Raw genomic sequence first — 13,040 nt, 5'->3', positions numbered from 1 at the left:
CCAACACAGACAAAAATAAATAAATAAATAAATAAATATTAAAGGCAAAGAAGAAAGGGGAAACTGTAGATAGAGTAAGGATCTAGTTTTAAAAAAAATTAAAAAAAAAAAGTCCATACCTAGTGATGATGGCTTCTGGGGTCTGTGTGACCCTGTGACTTCACTGAGAACCTCTTTAACCATATTTGGTATTTCATCCAATAGAGTCGTTGAATGAGGTAAGCCCTCTTCACACAAAAAGGGTTGAAGATGATTTTCAATAATCTCTTGAATAATAAGACTGGCCATTCGGTCAACCATTATTAGGCTCTGGCTTTCTATACTTTTCTGTATTGATGCAATCAAGCCAGACATCTGCAAAATATTATTATAAACAGACTCCAGCATATTTTGAAGGGTTTTTTCTGTATATAGATATTGACAATCGTATTTAGTGAGCCAAATCTTATGCTTTGAAATGGCTAACAAAACCTTATTTATTATATAGGTGGCCATCTCATTAAAATCCAAAGTCATTAAGTATTTCTTTCCCAAGCATGAAGCCTCGCTGGGTGGAGGAATGAGCTGAGATAATAGTCTTCTGATGACATCTTCTAAAAATGCGTGTGTTAGGATGGTAGTAATAGCCTGTTGAATGTTAGGATGGTAGTATAGCCTGTTGAATGTTGACCTTGGTAATTAAGTTCACTCAGGTTGTTTTGAAGTTTCTGTAGTATATTTTCAGCTTTGAGAGGGTAATATGAATTAGGCATGAGCTTTCCAACAAAGCACAGTGGGAGTTGGTAGTCTATACTCTCTTTCAATATGCCATTAGTTATCTGTTCTGCTACTGACGTGGCAGCATGTGCCAGATGATTGCCACAGGTAACTTGAAATGCATAGTCCCACAATACATCATTATAAACAGAGTCAACAATCTTACTAACAGTTTCTTTATAGATTGGTGGCAAACATATCCTTTCTTCAACATCCTGTAAAACAGTGACTTGAGCATTATTAAACTCATTCACCACAGAGTTGACATCTAATATGTTCATCTCGTTGAGCTGGGCTTCAGTGATATTTACATTTTTGCCCTGCACCGAGGTGGTGAGATTAAGAAAAATGTCTGCAATTATTTCCTCCAGAAACGTGGCAGAGTACACTCCTGTGTTCATGCCTCCTGGATATCACATGTTAAGAAAGGCTATTGCATTCAATTCCTTTTTACCTGGTCTTCGAAGAGGAGGTAGAGAAGGGAATTTTCCTGAAAATTGCTTACGGAATGGGGTTTGCATTTTGGAATGAATCACCCTATGATTATTCAATGGTCCTGTCAGAGGCTTGCTGTCATAACTCATGAATCTCACAGAGTCTTTACCCTGTCCTGATTCTTTTAATTCTGGCCTTTTTGCTTTTGGGAAACTAGGAGGTCTCTCTCTTGTCCTATATGCTAAATGCTTGTTTCTAAGTGGTAGACTTCTGGGAGGTTGCTGTATACTGCATGACAATTTTTCCATTAAGGATTTTACCAAGCTATGGGAAATAATACTAAGCATAGATTCTTGATCTATTTCTGCCAGATTTTCCAAAAGGTCTGATATGTCATATCCTTCAACTGGTAAGCCATAGTCCATTGTTCCCCTGCAATAATCCTCTACATTTTGAAGTATGTTGAACAGTTGACATTCTGTTGATATTTCATCAGAAGGAGGACCATCTGTAAGGAAGTTGTTGGTTGTGCATTCTTCCAAGAGTATTCTAATAAGTTTCTCACACACAACATTCAGAAGAAAAGCTGATTTGGGGGAGAGCCCTAGGTTATTTCTAGGAATTCTATGACATTGCTGGTTATTTGAAGATAGGAACATTTCTCTTGCTATTTTACCAGAATCTGTATCACAATTTGGGCATTCATCTGGCAAAAACAAATTGAAAACAATATTGAAAATTTTGTTGACTACTTCTTTGAATTCATGAGTTCTTAGGCTGCCAACCAGAATGTCTAACTTACATGCTAGAGAATTTAGTTTATTTTTCTGTGCTAGTTGATTAATTTGGTGAGTAGGAGCTGATTTCCAACCTCTGGCACCTATCTGTCTTTTCATAGTTTTGGTTTTGTTGCAAATGGGAAAACTATGGCTTTTAGGTGCGGACGGTGATTTGTTTCTTCCTTTGCTGTCAAGGTGATGATTTATTCCTATTTCTTTGGACAGAACATGGGTTACTCCTATTAAGAGATCCTGAAAGAGATCGCTGAAGTCAGCCACAGCTGGTTTTGGGCAATAAATATATTTTGCTTTTACAGAAACCACTTGTGTAACGTCTGCCTTTAAAATGTCACTATTTAAAAGGCTTCGAATAATGATCTCAGAAATGCTTAAAGCAAGTCCTCTGATAGAACTTGACCGACTCTCAAACACTTGGGAATGAACTAAAATAACCTTGCTAAAAGTTGCATCTTGGTTTTCCAGTGATTTCTGTATTGTTCCACCATCTTTGGTGCAATCAGAAATGCTTGAAATTATATAGGAAATAACCAATTCAGTGAGATGTTCACAAAGTTAATTAAGTGAAGAATCACTGTTTATGCTTCTTAGAGGCTGTTTTGATTTGTATTTTTTGCTTAACAGCATGGAAATAATAGACACTTTTTCATCAAGAGGACCTTGAAACAGAAAACATTGGTATTATTAACATGCATTAAGGAAAAATGTTGACCATTCAAAATACTGGCAATATTTTACATATGAATTTCACTTTGGGTATACCTCACTCAAGAAATAGGAAAAACTAGTCAAGAAAGGAACTGGGTTTTCTTCAAATCTCTGTTTCCCACCTGTGGAATCTTTACTTCTGCTGGGCAGCCCATTTAGAATTCAAATCTCTAATTGCTGGTTTCTTCCTTGGATAGCTATGTTGCTTTAAGAAGCTGAAATCCTGGGGCAGAGAAATGATTTCTAGCTTTTAGTGTTACAAGGCCCTAGAGTGATTCCAGTGATATCTAGAGGTCTCATATAATTCTTGAAAACATTTTTGGCTCTTCAGCTAATTATCCCATTTGGGACTAAATAGTATATAATAAATAGAACAGAATGAAACTGCTGATGTTTGACATATAAAAATGGCTATTTCATATGGTTCAACCCAATATATGCATGTAAGCATTCATAGAAAGGGAGTGCAGATATCATACTCGTAAGCATGGGTTTAGAGTATTATACCTAAAAAGGATTTAGGTCAGAACACTGGAACATGAACAGAACAAGAAGTTTAATGCCACTGTTCTTATAAACTATCATCAATAATTGTAAAGACTTTAACTGTATACCTCAAAAAGAAGTTGGATCATTACAGTCAATTAACTATGCATGAGGTCTGACTATAATGTAAGAAGTCTTTTTTTAAAGAACTTTAAAAAAACCCTCTTGGAACTTCTGTTTGGGAATTGCCTTTAGAGCAGTTGTATGTCCCAAGCAAAACATCATTTCATAGCCATACCTCATGCCCAACCAAAATATCCCACCTTAAATTATGCCCATTTAATCTCATCTGTAGATAGGGAAAACTGAAAAACACTCCTCCATATAAAAATTATGTAAATGGGTAACATTTTTTCTTTTATCATACTGACCAGTTGAAAACACACAAGTAAATAAACAGCCACCCCAAATCTAAGGCTATTTTCAGAGAAGCAGTGAATGTAGCTTCTTGCGTGTGAGGTTTAAAAATAAAACTCTTAAAATTATCAATGACTTTTTTTTCCCTAAAATGATGCCAACTCTTTATAAGTCAGTCCTCACTCACCTCTGGTTTCGAAGTTCTTGAAATGTGTGACCACAGATATAGTAACATATCTTGCTACTAGATGGATTTCATGTGGTCCCAGTTCCTGATCTGCAAAAGCAATGACCTCAGCCTCTTCGAGAGTTGCTATTTTCTCTAACTTTGGGTACTTATTTTTCCACTTTTCCAGTAAAGTGTAATCTTCTCCACTTGCCACAAAGCTTTTGTTTTCTTCTTCAATTTCATAGCTGTTTCTTTTCCCCCATATTTTAAGCAAGCTTTTCGCATCCTTTTGTTCTTCACACATTACAGAGAAAGGCCTTTCCTTTGATACAAAAAATGGCTTCATAGTTTTCATACTTTCGTTAGTGTGTGGGGTTTGACTTGAAAGGCCATAACTCAACAGCATGGTATTGACAATATTTTCTTCAGCTAAACATATTTTGAGTGGAGAAATGGTTGTCTGTATTTGGTTTGGATTAACAACTGGTTTGGGGGGATCATAGTGAAGCATTCTTTGATTTTTACCTTCTCCCATTTCTCTGAAGGGCATGGGGTGCTCTAGTGCTGCTTGTGCAGAGTCACTAGATTTCTGAGATGGCTTTTGTAAGACAGTGCCTTCGAGGAGAGAGCAGTATCCTTTCACAGCTTGATCAAAATGGCTGAAGACTTGAGCTTCACTTCTAGAAGATGATGGTTTAAGGTCAGATTCGAGCCCTTCCATTGGCTCTGTGGTTTTAGTTGAATTTCCTGCAGAGTATCTGACATCTGAAGGTATATTTGAGGAAGTCTTGTCCTTTATTTTCATATCTTTCTCTGAATAAGGCAAGGCAGGGATTTGTGGAGGATCATCCCGGAAGCTAATTCCCTTTGACTTTGAAGTGGACATTCCCATTCCAGTTGCAAATCTGGACCAATTAGCAGTGCAGGCATTTTTAGCTCCTTGGAGCAGATTTTCCTTTGGGTGGCTTTGGCTCATCAGCTCATAGAAATAAGTGCACTGGTCCATCAGTGTGCTGATGATCTGACTTGCTACAATGTTTTCTTCAAACATGCTAATTGAAGATGGTTCCTCATGGCATTTTTCTTTGTCTAGTTTGTTCTTAATTATACTAAGCATGTCATTGACAGTATTAACAGTATAAGTAAGCAATTCTGAGTGGAATGAGTAAAGCTGTTGAAGGGTATTCTGTATGTTTTCCTGGGAAATCGTACTACTTGATTTAGATTCGTCAGGAAATTTATTCAGTGTTGTAACTTGGGCAATATTATTTTCATTAATGGTTTCCTTTGCACAGCAAAAAAGTTTTCAATAGGTGTTCTCACAATTTCGGAAAAAGCATATGTAGAGACATGTTTAAACTGTAGGTCTACAAATGACTCTAAGGTGTTCAGAACCCCTTCCAAGATCTCTTGAGCAATTTATCTCTTGAGCAAATATAACTTTGTGTTATAACATGGTACATAATTGAGATTGTTTTTTCTCAAGGAACTACGTTTACTTGTAGCAGCAGTTTCTTTCTTGCTTTCTAGGGTTTCTTTACTATCTGTTGTGAACATCTGAGTCAAGAAGCACAACTCTAATTTTTCGAATAGTTTTTCAACAATTTCCTGGCCAAATGTATTAATTTGTGTTTGGGAATCCTCAACTCTAGAAGCAGCTCTTTTAAAATTATGGTGCCTGCTTTCACAAGGCTCAAGAACTGACAAACTTAAAAGTGAAACAGATTGTTCTAATTCTTTTGCTTTCATTGAAATTTCATTCAAAGCAGCCTCAGCTATCGTCGATAGCTTATATTTTTCGTTATCCACGTCACTTGGTTCTGTTTGCCATTTATCAAACATTTGTTTAAAAATATTTTCTTTAGGAAAGATTTTTTTTCTAGTTGTGAAGAAACATTCTCCGAAGAGAAATGGGCTTCTGGATTTGCAAAAGAGATTGTACTAAAATATCCCTGTGAAAGTTTGAGATCATCTGAGTATGAGCCTTTTATTGGATGGGCCAAATTATTCTTTGTAGCGTATAATCCTTGCAAAACTGCATCAACTATTTCACTTGCTATCTCAATTTGATCAGAAGGTAAAGTATTTACATTTACCATTGCTCTATTTTGCCTCACCTCTTGAAATTCATTCACAGTTGTTTCCAGAATATTACTTACTATATCCCTGGAATACACTTTTACCTCCACAGTGGGGAGTTTTGCTCTCACTGAGAGATTTTTGGCATCCCCTGTGGATAGCAGGCCTGGTAGCCCCATGGAAGTCTTGGACTGGTTGCCTCTTAGAGTCTTCTCTCTAAGACCTAACTTGGTTTTGCTTTCGGCTTTAGCTCCACCAGGTCCTAGCTGTGACTTTGTTCCCAATTTAGCCAAAGAGGTAACTTTTGATTTTGTTTTAAAATTTGTTTTAAAACTTGCCTTAGGGCTGCCCTTGGGGCTAGCTTTAGAACTGCATGGCCTCAGATATCGAATTTCATCAGATTGACCTTTAAGGGATGAACTCTCTTCTAGATTCAGCAAAGCAAAATCTGTGTTCTTTTTGAGAACCTTTTGGACCAATTGTTCACCCAGTCGCAATGGAGAAAATTGCAATACAATGTTTTCCAATGAAGTGACACTTCCAATACCTGTGTAAGGATAAACTTGCGGTATCACAGGTTCAGGGGGAACACTTCTTTTTTCTGCTTGTTTCAATTCTCTAAAGCACGATGGATTCATCATCAGTTCTTCATTGCCAGATGCTTCCAATTCTCCCCTGGTCTCACTGTTTTCATATAAAGATGTCATAATTATTGAGAACATTTTTCTGAAAACACTTTCAACTATGTCATTTGCGACACTGTTTATATGTGACTGGAAAGCTTTTTTGTGTGCTGATGTTTTAATTTTAGAATCAGATGTAAAGTGGGGGAGTTCATTAAATGGAGGCCAATGGTCTGTATCTTCCATTACCCTTTGATATACCTTCTTTAAAATATCCTTAACTACACTTAACAAAGAAGTTATTTTTTCCTGTCCATATTCTCCATTTCTAAATATTTCTTCCAAAGTCCTTCTTTGGTTTTCTCCTTCTGATATAATTTGGTTTTGATCTGAGCATTTTGAAAAGAGAGGCAGTTCAGTGTTGTCTTCCATTTTTCTTTGACCAGGCAATATTTCATTTTGTACAGTTAGTTGTGTAAAAAGACCAGGGTCCTGCTTTGAGTAAAAGCTACTTGCCTTTAAAGATATTTTATCATGTAAACTCTTTAAGATGTTGTTGACAGTTTCACTTGCAATGATGTTTTCTTGGAATGAAGTATTGTTTTGATATGTATACATCTTTTGGATTTCTAGGTATATGTCATTTTTTATGTGTCAAAATGGTACTGGCGGGCTTCCCTGGTGGCGCAGTGGTTGGGAGTCCGCCTGCCGATGCAGGGGACGCGGGTTCGTGCCCCGGTCCGGGAGGATCCCGCATGCCGCGGAGCGGCTGGGCCCGTGAGCCATGGCCGCTGAGCCTGCGCCTCTGGAGCCTGTGCTCTGCAATGGGAGAGGCCACAACAGTGAGAGGCCCGCGTAATGCAAAAAAAAAAAAAAAAAAATGGTACTGGCGATTATGTCAGCATATTCCTTAAGACTAGCTTGTGATACATGAATTGCAGGTCCCATGTTTTTCTCTGAAATTAGCAAATATGTAATTTGTGACTTGTTGACTGAGAACGGTTTTGGCTGTTGATGTTTTCAGGATATTCATATCTAATGGCATTTGGTTTGATTCAAGAAATACGCTGTCATCTTGTTTACAGTTTGTAAATTCTGATCCAACATATGGTTTTTCTCTAGTCTCCGTATGAGGAATAAGTAGCAAATCTATTCTTTCTGTGGCAAAAGATTTTAATCTATTCAAAATAGTTTTAGTAATGAAATGAGCATTTTCCTCACATGGCTCAGGAGCAGATTTCTTGGCATCTTGTTTCTTTCTTTCTTTTTTTAAAAAAATTTTTATTTTATTATTATTTTTTGGCTGTGTTGGGTCTTCACTGCTGCACGCGGTCTTTCTCTAGTTGTGGCGAGCAGGGGCTGCTCTTCCGTGCGGTGCGCGGGCTTCTCATTGCAGTGGCTTCTCTTGTTGCGGAGCACGGGCTTTAGGTGCCCGGGCTTCGGTAGTTGTGGCACGCAGGCTCTAGAGCGCAAGCTCAGTAGTTGTGGCACATTGGCTTAGTTCCTCTGCGGCATGTGGGATCTTCCCCGACCAGGGCTCGAACCCATGTCCCCTGCATTGGCAGGCGGATTCTTAACCACTGCGCCACCAGAGAAGTCCGGCATCTTGTTTCTTAAGTACAGCTGTCTGATTATCATCAGAATAAGCTGATTTCAGCTGTACATCTCTTTCATTTCTTGCAAATGGAAATCTCTCCCTTTTCCTTTCATTCATTGAGTCTATAACAGGAGATTGTTGACCTCTGCTATGGGAAATGCGTCAGAAAATATCAGAGGCAGTCTTGGAGAAATAGAATCCTTTGCATTTACTGCAAGCATGATAGCAGAAGTGAGATTTTGAAGAACAATATCCACCATACATTGGAAATCATAGCAACATACTCCTTAGGAACTAAAAGCCTAAGAATAGCCTTATTTGCATACTCGGGATCCCTTTCAGAGTTTGTTTCTAAATGTCTCCCACTTACATTACACTTAAGAGTGGATACAGCAAATGGGAGATTATTCTCATCTATTGTTTCCTCACAGATGTCAATTAAGATACCTTCAATGGTATCTAGTATTTGACATTGAAGTTTTTCCCGATAATCACTTTTATTGAACAGCTTTTCAACAATATCTTCTGGCCGACCTGGATCAGTCTCTCTGTCAAATATATTCTTTTCATATTTGCCTTTAGTAGACACAATATCTAACATTGTGTTAACAACCTGACTTGGAATACTTTCAGAAGCCACAACATTATGAGTTAAGAATGGAGTTTTTATTTCTTTATCTAACTTACGTTTGATTCCTTGTAAAATTTGTGTAGCCACTTCTGTTGCATATATATTTAATTTAGAGGCACTCAGTTGACATATTGAGGTGGTCTTTCCTGATTTATTATGATCCACTGAGCAACAAGAAAATTGGTCATCAGAATATGAATCTTTGGTTGATAAGCATGGTTGGCTTGAAGCAGTCTCATCCTGCTGTAAAGGTAAAGCCATTGGAACTGTGAAATTGATAAGAGGACAAAGAGGGCTTTTACTTTGGTACTAGCAAATGTTTCTAAATTTGTTAATACTGACTGTATAATATCTTCAACTACATTTATTTTGGTCAGTTTACCAATATTGAGTGTGGACTGAAGTGTACATGGATTTCTGTCCAGTATGGTAGAATAAACAGGGGACTTTCCTCCACTGGTATGTTCAGTAAAAGAGATATTTGCTGGAAAGGTGATAGTATTATACCTATTTTAATTTTCATTTCTATCTGTCATAGCAGCAGAATAAAGTTTTTGAAATATGGTTCTAACAATATTATCTGCAACAATGGTTACATCCGCTTCAGACACTAAAGGGCCCATTGTTTTATCCAGGGGTTGAACAGATGTTTGAGCAAGTGGCTCATCACCAGCATGAGGAATGTCACATAAATGGGACTGGGGAAGAGGAAGCACATTCGGTTGATCAATTAAATCATTCTGAAAAATTTCATTCAAAGTATTTCTTATAATGGGCACGACTGGGGACTTTTGTAGCTCTTTGAATTCTACTTCAAATTTTTTTAATGTTCTTTCGAGTTCCTGTTGCTTAAGAGAATCTGATTTAGTTTCTTCTTCTGTTGGTCTTTCCTCTTCAGCACTTTCTTTCTGTTTCTGCAGGGTCTTCTAGATATGACTCTGGGTCAGCTCCTCCAGGAAGAAAATTTCCATAGGTTGGCCTGTATCTATAATTTTCAATGCCTCTCTCTTCTGGTTCAGTTTCATTAAAGATATCTGGAGAAATTGCATCCAAAATGAAATTGACTAAGTTCTTAAGTGTTTGTTTCTCTTGTAGTGGCTTGCTTATACATGTTTCCAAATCTGGCAAGCTCACATTTAATTCAGTTTGAATAGCTTTCAAAATAGTACTTGACACTTTCTTTGCATGCTTGTATAAAGTCGACTGCAATCGTTTTTCACGTGTGTTAGCACAAATGTTGGTATTTTCACTTTCCCAGTATGTCCTGCTGTTCTTTTTATTTCCACTGATTATAGCGTCCAGAGTTTCTAAATTTCCATTGGCAAACCCTTCCAATTTAGCAAAAACCATTTTAAGGATATCTGAAGCCATGATTTTCAGTTTATTTAGATGCTTTTCTTTTGTGGTTCCTGTTTTGGGGGCAGTAGTTTTTCCCTTTTTGTTAGTCACCTCTTGGCTACCTGGCCAGGTCACATTGGGCACCATGCTGAAGATTATGTCAGAGGCTCTGCTCATTTCCTCAAGAAGCAAAGCAAATGACAGGCTGTCAGTGTCAATATACTCTGAGATAGCTTTAAATTCTGAATTTTTGAAAATGCAATCTATCTCAACACCACATAATTTTGAAACAATACCTTGTAGAATTGTATGAGAAATTAGCTTAAGATTGGACTGCAATGTACTGGTTGTTCTCAACTTCTCGTTGATCCTCTCTGTATTTTGCTCATCAGGTAGGGGAGACTGTGGATGGTCTCCTATGAGCTTGCATAACATGTCATATAAGGTATCTCCAATTCTATCTAACACTTGCAATCTAGTACATTGGTGAACTTCCTCCTGCATGTGCTGGCAATGAGAAGGCAAAAGTTTTTGTTGATCAATGCCACCAGTTCCATATGAGATTTTAGACCTTAGTTTATCTGAAGGGAGTAAAATATTGCTTTTATCTGTGTTTCCACTTAACACCTCACAAATGCAAGTTGCTAATGAACTTGTCATAATGTCATTACTTAGCTTTGTGACAACAGAGTCTAATTCATTTTCAGTGTCAGTGAAAAATCCTCTACCTCTAAAATTCTTGGGAGGGCTACCCCTGCTAAGATTTAGATTTTTCTTATTGTATTGTAGTTCTTCCTGGATAGCATCCAAAACAATTTTTATCACTTTAATTGTGTAAACACTAAGGTGAGATCGAGACAAAGATTTCTTGTCAGGCGCAGGCTTTGAATGGGCAGCATGGCTTTCTGGTTTGAAGCGGTTTTGTAATTTTGGACAAACAAATGAGTTCAACTTCTTAAAAATCGTGTTAATGATCTTATCATTAATGTGATCTACAGGTTCAGATGTCGAGCCACTTGCTCCAGATTCTAACCAGGTATGTTTTGTAGAGTCTACACCAAGTGCAGATAAAAATTTCTTCTGTTTACTGTCAAACCATGTTGCTAATGGCTCTTTATTTGGTATGTCAGTATTATCTAGAGAAGTTTGATGTACTGATGAAGAATGTCCGATAATGTGACTAGAAGCCATGTCAAGTATTTTTAATACAGCATCTATAATATCTTGAGCTACCGTATGGATTTCTGACACAGAGAACATCTGGTCCATCCATTCTTGATGTGACAGATCTTGTGGTTTTCCTGAGGTAAGAAGTGAAGCCTCTCTACCATTTTTATAGTCTAAGTGTTCAGAGAGCCCAGAAGATATATCTTTGAGCATCTGTGCTAAAATACTTCTAACTATATTTTCTAAAGCTTTTTGTATTTGATACGTTTCATCTTGGCTGAAAAGTAAAATGTCTTTATTCACACCAGGCTTGTCCTTAAAAAGGTCCTTATTATTAAAAGTTGGAAGGTCAGTATTTAATCCCTGATCGTGAAATACTACTTTGTCTTGATAAGCAGGCTTTGTAGGTAAGTTCATATTGCTTTTGTGTTTAAAACCAGCATTTTCCTTTGTTAACCAGTGATCAGGAACCTGTTCTTGTAATTTTGCTTTTTCATCTTTGATAGATGAAATCAATACATTTTCTACAATTTTGTCTATTTCTTCATTTTTGTCTTCAGAGTAAAGGACCATACCAGGAACATTAATAGGTGGAAATAGGCACACATACCTAGGAGCATTAGTTACTCTAGTGCTGGTGAGTCTGTTGTCTTCTTCAGTGCCAGAAGGACTGCTCATTCTGGAGTGTCTACTCTTTTGGACATCTGTTTTCACTGGTGTCTGATGTAGCTGAGCCAAGATATCATCAAGTAGCTGAAGGATGATCACTGTTTCTTCAGTTGCAATGAGCCTTTCATTATTAAGTCCAATTTGTATATAGCCTAGTATAGTGCTGATTGCTTCCTCTATATAACCAACCAGAGAGGACTGGGAAAAAATATTTGACACTGAATTTTGTATTTCTTCCTTGCCAATCAAATTGGCAGCATCAGGTTCAACACTGGATTTCCTTTTGCTGGCTCTTTGAAGGAATGTATATGTTCGATCTTCCCTGTGTTGCTGATAAGCCAGTTCAGTTGTGATTTCAAGATGAAAAAGTTCACTTTGCTTAGAAAATGCAAGAGCCGTCAGCTTTTCTAAAATCGCATGAACCATATTCTCTGCAATATCATTCATGTTTTCCAAAGCATAGGGCAGTGAAGCTTTTGAAGTTTTTTCTTTTGGAGAAATGAAATGTTCTCCACTGACTAAGTTTGATTTAAAGTGAACGGATACATTTTCTTGTGAAAATTCCTCGGTACATTTTTTCTCAACTGCAGACTGTAGCTTCTCAAGCACATTTTCCATAATTTCAGCAGCTGCTGAGGAAATATCAACACTGGAGAGCAAGTCTCCTTTGTCAGTGTCAGTTTGGTCAACCAAAGCTTCGGCCATAACAAAGGAAAGGGTGGGGATGGTCTGGGTTAATTCAGACACCATTTCATGAAAAATGTTTTCTAAAATCAACTCAGTTTCCTTTTTTAGGTGATATTTAAAGTTAAGTAAAACATCATTTAACTCCTGCATCTCATTTACAGCTTTTGCTTTTTCATCAGGAGACAGTGGGCGTTCTAAGCCATCTGTTTCAGTGGTAGCATCTTTACATTTCCTTGTGCCTGTTTCAATCAGTGCAACAAGGTGACTATTGGATTTACAGGTTTTAAGCTTGGGGGGTTCAGATTTCTCATTATATTTAGGTTCGGGGGTTTTAGGTTTCTTTTCTGAGTGTTCTTTCCTATGATATATTCTTTCTACATCTGTTCTTTCTTTATGGGCAGAAGATGATTTTGACGGTGCCACTGGTTGCCCTATTGACTTGTCAGCTGCCTCTGCACAGGGCTCTGCCTGAACCATCTAT

General features: G+C 37.5%; 1 protein-coding gene across 1 annotated transcript in view; it reads right to left on the bottom strand.

Annotated features, from left to right (window-relative positions):
* LOC101316611 (fibrous sheath-interacting protein 2-like) overlaps positions 1-13,040 on the bottom strand; it is a 58,753-nt gene that overhangs the window by 16,873 nt on the left and 28,840 nt on the right. Inside the window, 13 exon segments of the mRNA XM_073799572.1 lie at positions 134-680; positions 683-2,647; positions 3,787-5,016; positions 5,019-5,643; positions 5,646-6,208; positions 6,254-7,122; positions 7,342-7,418; positions 7,420-7,725; positions 8,074-8,205; positions 8,208-8,329; positions 8,332-8,985; positions 8,988-9,598; positions 9,600-13,039. Coding sequence (XP_073655673.1) covers positions 134-680; positions 683-2,647; positions 3,787-5,016; positions 5,019-5,643; positions 5,646-6,208; positions 6,254-7,122; positions 7,342-7,418; positions 7,420-7,725; positions 8,074-8,205; positions 8,208-8,329; positions 8,332-8,985; positions 8,988-9,598; positions 9,600-13,039 — 11,141 coding nt within the window.

The sequence above is a fragment of the Tursiops truncatus genome, chromosome X (genome assembly GCF_011762595.2).
Source record: "Tursiops truncatus isolate mTurTru1 chromosome X, mTurTru1.mat.Y, whole genome shotgun sequence".
NCBI lineage: Eukaryota > Metazoa > Chordata > Mammalia > Artiodactyla > Delphinidae > Tursiops > Tursiops truncatus.
The sequence above is the reverse complement of the archived record's forward strand: the minus strand, read 5'-3'. Positions and strand labels throughout refer to the sequence as shown.